This window comes from Chiloscyllium plagiosum, chromosome 3 (assembly GCF_004010195.1).
Source record: "Chiloscyllium plagiosum isolate BGI_BamShark_2017 chromosome 3, ASM401019v2, whole genome shotgun sequence".
Taxonomy (NCBI): domain Eukaryota; kingdom Metazoa; phylum Chordata; class Chondrichthyes; order Orectolobiformes; family Hemiscylliidae; genus Chiloscyllium; species Chiloscyllium plagiosum.
The window spans coordinates 137,870,778-137,885,794 of NC_057712.1; the positions used below are offsets into that span (position 1 = coordinate 137,870,778).

Consider the following 15,017-nt stretch of genomic DNA (forward strand, 5'->3'; position numbering starts at 1 on the left):
GATTCTCAGTGATTACTTTGCATCAGTGTTCACTGAGGAGAGGGACATGATGAATGTTGAGATTAGAGATAGAAGTTTGATTTACTCTGGATTACGTAGACATAAGTAGGGAAGATGTGTTGGGTAGGCTAGAGGTTATTACGGTGGACAAATCCCCAGGACCGGATGGGATCTATCCCAGATTGCTGAGGGAGATGAGAGAGGAAATAGCTAGGGCCCTGACAGATATCTTTGTAGCATCCTTAAATACAGGTGAGGTGCCAGAGGACTGGAGGGTTGCTCATGTTGTCCCCCTGTACAAGAAGGGTAGTAGGGATATTCCAGGTAACTACAGACCAGTGAGCTTGACGTTGGTGATGGGAAAGTTGCTGGAGAGGGTACTCAGGGATAAAATCTATTTATATTTGGGAAAAAAAATGGGCTTATCGGTGATAGGCAACATGGTTTTGTCCGGGAGAGTTTGTGCCTTACCAACTTAATTGAGTTCTTTGAGGAAGTAACCAAGTTGATAGATGAAGGAAGGGCTATAGATGTCATATACATGGACTTTAGTAAAGTATTTGATAAGGTTACCCATAGTAGACTAATGGAGAAAGAGAAGTCAAATGGTGTGCATGGCGTTCTAGCTAAGTGGATAATGAACTGGTGGAGCAACAAGAGACTGAGAGTAGTAGTTAAAGGGAGTTTCTCGAAATGGAGAAAGGTGACCAGTGGTGTTCCACAGGGATGAGTGCTGGGGCCACTGTTGTTTGTAATATACATAAATGATCTGGAAGAGGACACTGTTGGCATGATCAGCAAGTTTGCAGATGACACGAAGATTGGTGGAGAGAGTAGTAGTTAAAGGGAGTTTCTCGAAATGGAGAAAGGTGACCAGTGGTGTTCCACAGGGATGAGTGCTGGGGCCACTGTTGTTTGTAATATACATAAATGATCTGGAAGAGGACACTGTTGGCATGATCAGCAAGTTTGCAGATGACACGAAGATTGGTGGAGTAGCAGAAAGCATAGGGGACTGTCAGAGAATACAGGAAGATATAGATAGACTGGAGAGTTGGGCAGAGAAGTGGTAGATGGAGTTTAATCTGGAAAATTTGCAAGGTAATGCATTTTGGAAGATCAAATTCAGGTGCGAATTATACAATAAATAGCAGAACCCTGAGCAGCATTGACATACAGAAGGGTCTGGATATGCAGGTCCAAAGATCCCTGAAAGGGGAAACACAGATGGATAAGGTGATCAAGAAGGCAGACAGCACGCTTGCCTTCATCGGCCAGGGCATCGAATATAAATGCTGGCAACTTATGTTTCAACTGTATAAAACTTTAATTAAGCCACATTTGGAATATTGCATGTTGTTCTGGTCGCCATTACTAGAAGGACATGGATGCTTCGGAGAAGATGCAAAGAAGATTTACCGGGATGTTGCCTGGTCTGTAGGGCTTTAGTTATGAGGAGAGGTTGGATAAACTCTCGATTGTTTTCACCAGAAAAATGGAGGCCGAGGAGCAACGTGATAGAGGTCTACAAACATATAAAAGGCATAGGTCAGGTGAAGTCAAAGCCTTTTTCCAGGGTGAAAAGGTCAACTACAAAGGTTGAAGGTGAGAGGGGGAAAAGTATAGGGGAGACGTATGGGGGAAATATTTCACACAGAGGGTGGTGTGTGCCTAGAGCACACTGCCAGTGGAGGTGCTGGAAGCAGGCAAGTTAGCAATGTTTAAGGCGCATCTTGATAGACAAATGAACAGGAGGTGAACAGAAGGATAGAAACCGCATTTGGGCAATAAATAATGGATCTGAATAAAGATTAGGAATTGGCGCAGGCTTGTTGGGCTGAAGGGCCTGTTTATGTGCTGTATTCCATTGAATTATAAAATCTTAAGGAGCAGGTTTTTTGTTGATTTTGGAGCGTTTGAATTTTCAGCTGTCTTATTCATAGCAAGCCCTATAATGTTATGTCGACTCAGCTCCCAGCAGGACCTGTATCATGGTAACAAGGTGAAACGAGAATGAATTTAAAATAAACCAGAAAAAATGCACCAGTCCTTCAATCTAGTCTTCAGGGCTAATAATGTAACCTTATCAGATGAGCACACTTACATGGGCCAGTAACTTAGAAAACAAGAATTATTCTGTCCACAGTAATGTTACTGCCTAATTACTGTTTATGGATGATTTTTATCTCTGGCAATCTTGCTTTTAGTGTGATTATCACAGTTCACACTGAATTAAACACAGCCATAAATAGAGTAATTCACAATGACATTCCAATTATTAAAGAATAGACATGACCAAATTAAAGCAGTTGTTTTCTGCATTACATGTTCTTTTAATCTGCGTGCAGTATAAATCATTAAGTTTAAATGCTAATAGCATGCAAAACCTTCTTTAGCTTTATCATATTGACAATTCAACAAAGATTCACAATGTGAAGCACCATGAACTGAAACAAAGAAAGGACGAAAGTTCTATCTGAAAGACAATATTGCATTTTATTTAGAACAAGATAAAATGCATTTTGCCCTCACGATATTGGCATTCCTTTTACATCAATAAAGGCATACTCATTCACAGTTGCAATTTTTCTCAGCATTTTCACTGATATCTATTCTGCTCAAAAGCTGCAAAGGGAATAGCTGCCTGAGTTTCTTCATATCATCTTAGCAGATTCTGAATGTAATTAAAAAAATAATTTCACACACTCATAATGTCCAAGCACATTGCTAAGTAATGAGAACATCAAGATCTACATATTTTCAGGTAGTGAAAGAACACATGTATCTTACGGAGGCGCAATTTTATTTAGCTACAGGACTGTGACAGAGCAGAACCTAATAGAATGTATTAATATATATTTTGAACATCATACAATGCTAAACCATACTCAAATCACATGTTTGATAGCATGCACTACTACACTGCATCACACAAATAATTCAAAGGCATGTCAGTATCTATAAAGGTCAATAATGTACCTGCTGAACAAACATAGACATAACAGGGAACGCTTTGATGGTCAACCAAACCTACCCATCCTGACTGAAGCATTATGATAAGCCACATTTCATTCCCCTACAGCGAGATATTATTTCTAATCAGCCTGTTCAAAGATGTTACAATATATATCTGGAGTAGTTGCCCTACAGCTACATAATTTCATTGAAGAATAAAGATAGAGAAATATCTAATCCTTCCATTGTTTTATAAGCCTTATCAGGTCATTACCAAGTCTGTACTGATGTAAAGTAAAATAACCCAAAATTGTCAAGCTTATCTAAGGGTAATTTATGTTAGAAATTATTTGTGCAGTTCTCCATGGAATTCTCTCCAAGGCCAATATTACTCACCAATGTGGAAGAACTAAATCAAAGCCCAGTTCTTCAGATGTGATGTGGTCTAACCAATTATACTGGAATGGGTGCAGAGGAGGTTTACCAGGATGTTGCCTGGTATGGTAGGAAGATCGTATAAGGAAAGGCTGACGCACTTCGGGTTGTTTTCATTGGAGAAAGGAAGGTTTAGGGGTGACTTGATAGAGGTGTACAAGATGATCAGGGGTTTAGATAGGGTTGACCATGAGAACCTTTTTCCACGTATGGAGTCAGCTATTACGAGGGGGCATAGCTTTAAATTAAGGGGTGGTAGAAATAGGACTGATGTTAGGGGTAGATTCTTTACTCAGCGAGTCGTGAGTTCATGGAATGCCCTGCCAGTAGCAGTGGTGGACTCTCCCTCTTTATGGGCATTTAAACGGGCATTGGATAGGCATATGGAGGATAGTGGGCTAGTGTAGGTTCGGTGGGCTTGGATCGGCGCAACATCGAGGGCCAAAGGGCCTGTACTGCGCCGTATTTTTCTATGTTTCTATGTTAAGGGGATATGAAGAAGCTTTAGCAGGTAGGATTAAGGAAAACGCTAAGGCATTCTACACTTATGTGAGGAACAACAGGATGGCCAGAATGAGGGTAGGGCCAATCAGGGATAGTGGAGGGGCTAGTGTAGGTTCGGTGGGCTTAGATTGGCGCAACATCGAGGGCCAAAGGGCCTGTACTGCGCTGTATTTTTCTATGTTTCTATGTTAAGGGGATATGAAAAAGCTTTAGCAGGTAGGATTAAGGAAAACGCTAAGGCATTCTACACTTATGTGAGGAACAACAGGATGGCCAGAATGAGGGTAGGGCCAATCAGGGATAGTGGAGGGAACTTGTGCCTGGAGTTGGAGGAGGTCGGGGAGGGCCTAATGAATACTTTGCTTCAGTATTCACTACTGAGAGGGACCTTGATGTTTCTGAGGATGGCATGAAACAGACTGATATGCTCACAGGTTGATGTTAACAAGGGGGATGTGCTGAAAATGTTGAAAAACGTAAGGATGGATAAATGCGCTTGGCTAGATGGGATATCCCCTCAGTCACTCCAGGAAGCGAGGAAAAAGATTGCTGCACCTTTGGGGATCTTTGCGTCCTTACTGTTGACTGGAATAGTGCCAGATGATTGGAGGGTAGCAAATGTCACAAGGAATTAAGGGCTACGGGGAGAATGTTATTCCCTTGTTCAAGAAAGGGAATAGAGATAATCCTGGGAATTACAGACCAGTCAGTCTTACATCAGTGGGCAAAGTATTGGAGAGGATTCCGAGACGAAAATGTGATGCTGGAAAAGCGCAGCAAGTCAGGCAGCATCCAAGGAGCAGGAGAATCGACGTTTTGGGCATGAGCCCTTCTTCATGCATTCCTGAAGAAGGGCTCATGCCCGAAACGTCAATTCTCCTGTTCCTTGGATGCTGCCTGACCTGCTACGCTTTTCCAGCAACACATTTTCAGCTCTGATCTCCAGCATCTGCAGTCCTCACTTTCTCCTCGAGGATTCCAAGAGACAGGATTTACGATTATTTGGAGCACCATAGTTTGATCAGAGATAGTCAGAATGGCTTTGTGAGGGGCAGGTTCTGATGACTTCCATCCAAGAGTGTCAATTTTGAGGGTCTCTGAATGTTTTAATTTTACTGTATGCGAATAAAAGATAGAAGGGCTAATTTGAACAAAGGACAAGAAAATTTACAGCACAGGAACAGGCCCTTCAGCCCTCCAAGCCTGAGCCAATCCAAATGTACTGTCTAAACCTGTCGGTCAATTCCTATGCATCTGTATCCCTCTGCTCCCCACCTACTCATGCATCTGTCCAGACACATCTTAAATGAATTTACCGTGCCTGCCTCTACCACCTCTGCTGGCAACACGTTCCAGATGCCCACCACCCTCTGTGTGAAGTATTTGCCGCGTGTATCCCCCTTAAACTTTCCACTTCTCACCTTGAAAGCATGACCTCTCGTTATGGAATCCTTCACCCTGGGGAAAAAGCTTGTCTTTATCTACCCTGTCTATACCCTTCATGATTTTGTAAACCTCAATCTCCTTTTTTCTAATGAAAATAAACCTCACCTACTCAACCTCTCTTCATAGCTAGCACCTTCCATACCAGGCAACATCCTCGTAAACCTTCTCTGCACCCTCTCCAAAGTGTCCACATCCTTTTGGTAATGTGGCGACCAGAACTGTACACAGTATTCCAAATGCGGCCGAACCAACATCCTGTACAATTTTAACATGACCTACCAGCTCTTATACTCAATACCCCATCCAATGAAGGCAAGCATACTATATGCCTTCTTGACCATTCTATCCACCTGTGCAGCAACCTTCAGGGTTCAATGGATCTGCACTCCCAGATCTCTCAGACCATCAACATTTTCCAAGGCTCTTCCATTCTTTGTATGATTTGCTGTAGAATTATTCTTGCCTAAATACAGCACTCACATTTGTCTGGATTGAAATCCATCTGCCACTTTTCCGCCCAACTCTCCAGTCTATCTATATCCTCCTGTATTCTCTGACAGTCCCTTATGCTTTCTGCTACTCCACCAATCTTCATGTCAGTTGGTTCAGTTGTCTGTTGTAACAAGATCATGTGGCACCAGACTAAGATGAGTGGGGTTGATTATTGTCAGAATCTAGATCAATATTTATCTCTCAAATACCAAATACACAATACTAATTTATTGCTGCATTGTGGATGTAGCTGTTATCATTGTTGGCACATTTCCAAAGTTATACTTTTGACATTCAAAAAGTACTCATTTGCCTGCAATGCAGTCTTTTTTTCTTGTAAACATTGAGTTAGATCTCATTTAAAGTACTTCCTTCAATTCTGGGTGTTACACATCAGGAAAAATTTACCAACCGTGAAAAGGTGTGGGTTGGTTGGTGAAGAATTGGTGCAGTGCGGACTTATCAGGATAATAGCGAGGTTGTAAAGGATTAAAATGTAAGGACAAGCTGCAGTGTATTTTCTGCGAATTTAAAGGTTAGTTATATAAATTGCTCGTAATATGAATTCAAATAAATCACATGTGAATCTGGAATGACACCTTGAAATTTACCCAAAGAGGCTAGCCCCTGTAGTCCACAACCTGCACCACCAACTCCCAGTGCTCGTAAGTGTGGCCAACAACGCCCGATCATCTGAAGACTGCGATTGTTAAATCGAGTTGGCTGATGGCTAGAGGGAAAGAGATCGAGAGATTTTTTAAAAACTTATACAGAGCTTCTTATCCTGAAATTGTCAAAAAAAACATGCAAAAATTGGTAAGCCATTAAGTTGTGGAAGATGTAAGGAGTTGGTAAAGGAACTTGAGACCAGTTGAATGAGTGGGAAAAATTCTGGCAGGTGAAGTAGATATGTGAACTTGTCTATTTTGAAGGAAGGATAGAAAAGCAGCAAATATTTGAATGGAGATTGCACAGAAGTGTCTGAGTGACCTAGTACATGAGTCACAAAAAAGTTACTGTGCAGGGGCAGTAAGCAATTAAGAAGGCACAAGAAATTTCTTACAGATTGGAAGGTAGCTAATTTAACCCCACTATTTTAAAACTGTAACAGGATGGACAGAGTCAGCATTGATTTGAGAAGGAATTTTTCAAGAACATAACTAGTAAAGTTAATAAGGGAGAGCCAATGGGTATCATTTAAGGTAACAAAAATCATAAGAAATAGGACTGGGTCATCCAGCCAATCTTTATCGACATTCCTTAAATCCACCTTTCAGGCTTTTCTTCATAACTCTTGATTCACCTACTGATCAAGAATCTATCTATCTCAGCCTTAAATATACATAAGAACACTACTCAAGGTTTGTGTCAAGATTTGTAGCTCGGCTGCTGGTTGCAGTTGTTGTGGATATGTTTGCCGAGCTGGGAAGTTGATTTGCAGACATTTCGTCCCCTTTCTAGGTGTCATTCTCAGTGCTGTGGAGCCTCCCGTGAAGCACTGCTGTATTGTGTCGGTTGAAACTTCTTTGGTTTTGTTCCTGCTGCTTCTGGTTGGCTCTACAAAGTCTTTGCCAAGAATGGATATCCCTACAACTTTATCTGCAGATGCCTGGCAGACAAATAATGCGAGGAGGACATACCATGACCCAACACACTAACTACTCTACCTTTTTCAAAATCGTCTTGGAACTGACAAGCAGACTCCTCCGACCACTTGGTCGGAGTTGTTGTCTCCGATCTCAGACAACAACTCACGAGAACAAAAGACCGACTACTCATCATATGCAGGACAAACATAGTGTACAAGATTCCATGCAGAGACTGCATGTAACACTACATAAGACAACAGGTAGACAACTAGTTATCCGCATTCATGAACATCAACTAGCCACTAAATGCCACGACCAGCTATCCTTCGTAACTATACACATAGACAACAAGGACCACAAATTTGACTGGGACAACACAACAATAATAGGTCAAGCCAAACAGAGGAAAGCAAGAGAATTCCTGGAAGCTTGTCTCACTCACAGACTACATCAATAAACATATATACCCAATACACCGACCATAGAGTCATAGAGATGTACAGACCCTTTGGTCCAACTCATCCATGCTGACCAGAAATCCCAACCTATTCTAGTCCCATTTGCCAGCACTTGGCCCATATTCCTCTAAATCCTTCCTATTCATATACCCATCCAGATGCCATTTAAATGTTGTAATTGTACCAGCCTCCACCACTTTCTCTGGCAGCTCATTCCAGACACGCACCTCCCTTTGCGTGAAAACGTTACGTCTTAGGTCCCTTTTATATCTTTCCCCTCTCACCCTGGAGTTTGCACATTCTCCCCATGTCTGTGTGAGTTTCCTCAGATGCTCTGGTTTCCTCCCACAGTACAAAGAATTGGCTATGCTAAATTGCCCGTAGTGTTCAGGAATGTGTAGGTTAGATGCATTAGTCAGGGGAAATGTAGAGCACTCAAAAAGTGTGGCGCTGGAAAAGCACAGCTGGTCAGGCAGCATCTAAGGAGTAGGAGAGTTGACGTTTCGAGCATAGGTTCTTCATCAGGAGAAGCATGCTCAAAATGTGAACTCTCCTGCTCCTTAGATGCTGCCTGACCGGTTGTGCTTGTCCAGCGCCACATTTTTTCACTCTGATCTCCAGCATCTGTAGTTCTCACTTTCTCCTAGTTGGAAATGTAGAGTAATAGGGTAGGGAAATGGGTCTGGCGGAGGGGTTACTCTTTGGAGGGTAGACTTGTTGGGCCAATATGGCCTGTTTCCATGCTGTAGGGATTCTATGAATTTTATGAAGTAAACAGATCAGACCAATGATTTTCTTTTTGAATGGAGGTAACAGGTAGAAGGGGCCAAATAGTCTATGTTTGAGCCTATTTTGTATCCTGATATGTGATCATTCTTCATGAGAATGAAATTCACCATGCCTGGATTCATTAATTTGGATCAATGAATAGTCAATGAATGAAAATTACTGCTCTTACCATGGATGTAATGGCGCAACTTGCAGAGAGATGATGTCTCTACACCCAGCTCCCAAAGCCCAGATCACTTCATGGCCAACTGGATCTGTTGAACTCCTGAAAATAAAAGATAAATTTACCATTTTCATTGATTTGTTTGTTCCACCTTATTTCAATGTAAAATTGGCTACAGTAATCTCCAACAGCAGTTCAGCTAACCCTAGCGCGTTTTCTCTTTTTCTATATTAATTCATGGAATGTAAGTGCTGGTAACTGGGCTAGAATTAATCTCTAATTACCCTCGAGATGAGCCTGCTGTCCATTTGGTTTAATAAATGCTGTTGGCGAGTGAGTTCCACACTTTTGATCCAGTGACATTAAAGAAAGGCAAAAAGGAGACATGAGATAGCTTTGGCAAATAGGGTTAAAGAGAATCCAATGAAATTTTACAAATACATAAGGGCAACAGATTAACGACTGAGGGAATAGGCCCCTTAAAGATCAACAAGGCTATCTATGTGTGGAACCGCAGACGGGTGAGATACTGAATGAGTATTTAATGTCAGTGGTTGCTGTGGAGAAGAATTTGGACGCTGAAGAACTTTGGAAAATAAATATCTTGAAAAGTGTCCATATTACAGAAGACGTGGTGTTGGAAGTCTTAACGTGCATAAAAGTGGATAAATTCCCAGAACCTGATCAAGTGCAGAACTTTGTAAGAAGTTACAGTGATGTAGTCACACCACAGATTCAGTCAGGTAGATGGGTGACCATCAAGGCAAGTAGTGCTGGAGTCTGCTATGATTATTCCCCTCTCTAACATGTACACCACTTTGGAAACTGTTGTGGGGGTAACCTCTCAGGGAGTATAACAGTAGCAGCCAGGCCTGTGGCACTAAGACTGGCTGTGCTGTACATCTGGGTCAGTCAAGTCCAAGCGAACCTTAATAGTAGGGGACTTGCCAATCAGGGGCACAGACAGGCATTTCTGTGGCCATGATCGCTACTCCAGGATGATGTGTTGTTTCACTGGTCAAGGGTCAAGGATATCCTGAGTAGTTGCTTCAAAATATTAAGGGTCTAAATTAGAGTGGTGCTGGAAAAGCACAGCAGGTCAGGCAGCGTCTGAGGAGCAGGAAAATCGATGTTTCAGGATGAAGGGCTTTTGCCCGAAACATCAATTTTCCTGCTCCTCAGATGCTGTCTGACCTGCTGTGCTCTTTCAGCACCACTCTAATCTAGACTCTGATTTCCAGCATCTGCAGTCCTCACTTTTGCCTAGTCAAATTATTAAGGGCAGGGTGAACAGCCAGAGGTCGTTTTACACATTGGTACCAATGACATAGGTAGAAAGAGTGAGGTCCTGAAAAGTGTTTATAAGGGGTTAGGCAGAAGGTTAAAATGCAGGGCCTCATGGGTTGTCATTTCTGAACTACTTCCTGTGCCACATATAAGTGAGAGTAGGAATTGGCAGATGAATGCATGACCTGAGAGCTGGTGCACGGAGCAGGGAGCACGGGGAGAATGCGGGTAAGTGGAGTTGAAATGCCCATCAGCCATGATTGAATGGCGGAGTGGACTCGATGGGCCGAATGGCCTTACTTCCGCTCCTATGTCTTATGGTCTTATTATCCTTTAGTGGACCAATCCTTTCCCTAGTTACCCGCTTGCTTTTTATATAAGAATAAAAGGTCTCGGGATTCTCCTTAATTCTGCTCAGTAAAGCTATTTCATGACCCCTTTTAGCCCACTTGATTCCTCATTTAAGACTTGTCCTACTCTTCCAATATTCCTTTAGGGCCTGTTCTGTTCTTAACTGCCTAGAGCTTATGTACGCTTCCCTTTTCCTCTTGGCCAGTCGTACAATTTCTCCAGTCATCCACGGTTCATGAATCTTGCCCTTCCTATCCTTTGCCTTCAATGGGACATGCCGATCCTGTACTATCTTTAACCTATCTTTGAAAGCCTCCCACATCTCAAATATGGGCTTCCCTTCAAATAGCTGTATCCAATCCACATTTCCCAGCTCCTGCTTAATTTTGATATAATTGGCCTTGGCCCAGTTTAGTACTCTTCCCTTAGGACCACTCTCTTCTTTATCTACAATTCTAAAACTTACAGAATTGTAGTCAGTGTTCCCAAAGAAATCCCCCACCGCAACTTCTACCATCTATCCTGGCTCGTTCCCCAGTACCAGGTCCAATATGGCCCCTTCCTCGTCGGACTATTGACATACTGCTCCAAAAATCTCTCCTGGACGCTTCTTACAAATTCTGCCCCATCCAGACCTCTGACACTAAGTCTCTGATTGCAATAACGTCAAACTCCCAGGCACCAATCCAAGCCCTAAGTCCATCTGCCTTACCCACTATAGGCCTTGCATTAAAGTAGATGCATTTCAGGCCACCTGTTTTTTTGTGCTCATCTGCTCTCTGTCTATTCTTCCCTATATTAATGCTATCTTCATAATTCTTACAGTCTCCAATCTCCACCTCACTGCCTGTTTTCTCTTCTGGTCCCCAGTCCCCTGCCACATTAGTTTAAAACCTCCCCAACAGCAGTTGCAAAACCCCCCCAAGGACATTGGTTCCAGTCTGGTTCAGGTGTAGGCCGTTCATTTTGTAATAGTCCCACCTTCCCCAGAGCCGGTTCCAATGTCCAACAAATCTGAACCCTTCCCTCCTACACCATGCCTCAAGCCACGTGTTCATCCTGCCTACATTTTCATTTCTATACTGGCTAGCACGTGGCACTGGTAGTAATTCCGAGATCACTACCTTTGAGGTCCTCCTCTTTAACTTCTCTCCGAGCTCCCTGAATTCTTCTTTCAGGACCTCATCTCATTTTCTACTTATATCGTTGGTGCCTAAATGCACCAAGACAACTGGCTGTTCACCCTCCCCTTTCAGAATGCTCTGCAGCCGATGGGTGACATCACTGACCCGGGCGCGTGGTAGGCAACATACCGTCCGGGAGTCTGGTTTTCAGCCACAGAAACGCCTATCTACTCCCCTCACAATAGAACCCCCTGTGACTATGGCCCTATGAGTCTTTTTTCCGCCCTTCTGAACAGCAGTGCCCACCACGGTGCCATTATCCTGGCAACTGCTGCCCTCCCCCTAGTGAACCATCTCCCCCAACAGTATCCAAAACGGTATACCTGTTTTGGAGGGAGATGATTACAGGGGACACCTGCACAGCCTTCCTACTCTTTTTCTGCCTTTTGGTCACCCATTCACTGTCTCCCTCAGCAAATCTAACCTGCGGTGTGACCAGTTCATTAAATGTGCTAACCACGACCTCCTCAGCATCGCGGATGCTCCACAGTGAGTCCATCCGCAGCTCCAGAGCTCCATGCGGTCAAACAACAGCTGCAGCTGGACACACTTCCTGCAAGTGTAAGAGTCAGAAATGACAGACGCGTCCCTGAGCTCCCACATCAAGCAAGAGACACATGCCACGGGTCTGAGGTCCCCTGCCATTGTAAGCTTAGCTTTATATAGAACATAGAAGAATACAGCGCAGTACAGGCCCTTTGGCCCTCGATGTTGCGCCGATCCAAGCCCACCTAACCTACACTAGCCCACTATCCTCCATATGCCTATCCAATGCCCGCTTAAATGTCCATAAAGAGGGAGAGTCCACCACTGCTACTGGCAGGGCATTCCATTAACTCACGACTCGCTGAGTAAAGAACCTACCCCTAACATCTGTCCTATACCTACAACCCTTTTTTTTTTAAATATCCCATTTAATTACAAACTGTATTTTTGAAACAGACTGTACAATTCCATCACAGATGTAGCCTGACAAATGGTGCCTGTTGCCCAATACAAAAAGAAAATCACTGCCTACATTTCTGGTCTTCATTACATTTGCCAAGTCTTAAAAAAGCAATAATGTATATGTTATCACAGTTTACACCATAAATGCATTCAATTACTAATGAGAACAAACACAGTTAAAAAAAATCAAAAATGCAGTCTCTGTATTTAGTTTTGTATTACAGGCTGTTATATGCGATCAATTAGATGCTCTGGCATACACAGACTTCATTTAACACGAAATTGCACACATTTCTGTTTCAACACATATATACATGTGATATAGCCTCTAGGTTGCAAATCATGGTTTCTATAGTGGTCAAGACTTCCAAAAGTTTAAAAACAAGGACACAAAAGCACTTCAGCAATTTATTTTTTTAACATTATTTTACATTAAGAAAATAAAAGCTGCAAGCATCTTACTTTTGTGGCTTATATCGTGGAATAATGCAATGCCCAATGCATTAAGAATACCTAATTTATGCTATGAAATCCACACCACCATGTATAAAATAACATACTATTTATTGATAAATAATAGTATTGAAATTAGGAAAAGACAGACTTTCATTCTATCCAGTATAATGCAGACTCTACACCACATTCATTTGCAGTCTTTCCTATACAGGAAGCAAAATATTATGTACATTTAAGCAGCAAATCACACTGTCTGCAGGGAAAAGTTCTGCATCCATTTGCATTGTGCTATCTCAACAGATGGAGATCAAGAGATACTTCATAGTTCTCATTTCCAGTACATCTTTTCAGTCCTTTTAAATTAAGAGTGCCATTATATGTCAATCCAAAGTTCATTTTTCAAACACATCATCAGGATATTAGTTACCTAGTTTTTTTTGTTTGATAAACTCAAAGATGCAATATGCATCATACATCTAAAAAGGATTTATTTTGTTTTGGGCCTCTCTCTTTCCGTCTCTCCAACTGCTTGATGATCTCGGACACTATGCAAACTGACGAAGTGAGCCCCACCAAAAAAATAAGATCTAGTATGCTGAGACTTTCAGTTTGGAAAACTTTCTGTAGTGGAGGAAAGTAAATAACGAGCAGCTGTCCCATGATGGGCCCAAGTACAGCATAGTAAAACATTCGGTTAATGCATAACCCAATCTCGAAGACAGATTTTGTCTTCGACCTGGAGCTCCATGCATTGAACATGTCAAAGAAAACAAAGCAGGTAAAGGTCACTCAATTACGTTGATCCATAAAATCTGCATTGCATTTAGTGGATTGGGAAAGTTCATCAATGTGGCTAGAGAAATCAATGTTAGAGCGGCTATACTCGTGCTGAGTTGGAACCTAACAAAATTTTTGATATTATTGTAAATCCCTTTGCCCTCCTCAATTGCAGACATTATTGTCTTAAAGTCATCGTCTACAAGGATCATGTCCGCTGCCTCCATGCAGACATCGGTCCCTGTCTGCCCCATTGCCACCCCAATATCAGCTGCTTTTAATGCCACTGCATCATTTACTCCATCTCCTGTCATCGTGACCACAGCACCATTGTTCTGTAGAGACTTATTTATCTTCAGTTTGCGCCTTGGACTAGATCTGTAAAACACTGCTATCTTCTGGACTATTTGTGAAAGCTGCTGAATATCTAGTGAATCTATTTCTTCTCCCGAAAGGATTTGGGATCCCTTAGAATACAAGCCCAAACGGGTAGCTATAGCAACTGCTGTCTCTTGTGAATCACCAGTGACCATTTTGATTATTACTCCTGTGTTGATCAGTGTAGCGACAGCTTCTTTTACACCGGACTTTGGTGGATCGATCATTCCCACAAGCCCAAGGAATGAGAGTTGTCCAAGTTCTGGTCCAGATGCTAAAGCGAGAACTCGAAGTCCAGCAGTGCCCATGTAAGTTTTCTCTTGGTGATACAACTCCTTTTGTTGCTGGGTGAGTGGTAGGGCTTCTTTATCCTGCTGAGCTTTGTGAACACATTTGACAGCCATCCATTTCTGCTCTGAAGTAAACGGATGTTCAGCTCATCTCACATAATCCTGTTTGAGACCTTCCAAACCCATCTTCATGGCAAGAGCGATCAAAGCTCCTTCTGTTGGCTGCCCCATCAGTGTATCATTTTGAATAGCGGCATCATAACATACACAGCCAACCTCCACAATTTTAGTTATTGCCGATTTAGAGAACCCGTGAATCACTTCGCCATCCATCATAACCTCTCCATACCTATTATAGCCAACACCGGTAACCTCAGCATGTTGTCCATCTGAAGTATAAATATGAGTCACTGTCATTTCATTCTTTGTTAGTGTTCCCGTTTTATCAGAGCATATTACATTACAACAACCAAGAGTTTCCACAATTGGGGGCGTCTTCACAATGGCTCTCTTCT

At 42.4% G+C, this 15,017-nt stretch overlaps 1 protein-coding gene across 1 annotated transcript in view; it reads right to left on the minus strand.

Annotated features, from left to right (window-relative positions):
* fbxo41 (F-box protein 41) overlaps positions 1-15,017 on the minus strand; it is a 217,116-nt gene that overhangs the window by 33,714 nt on the left and 168,385 nt on the right. The window contains exons 9-10 of the mRNA XM_043675727.1: positions 8,838-8,933; positions 6,444-6,562 (exon numbers count right to left, since the gene is read on the minus strand). Of these exons, the coding sequence (XP_043531662.1) occupies positions 6,444-6,562; positions 8,838-8,933 (215 nt within the window). The remainder of the gene's footprint in view (positions 1-6,443; positions 6,563-8,837; positions 8,934-15,017) is intronic.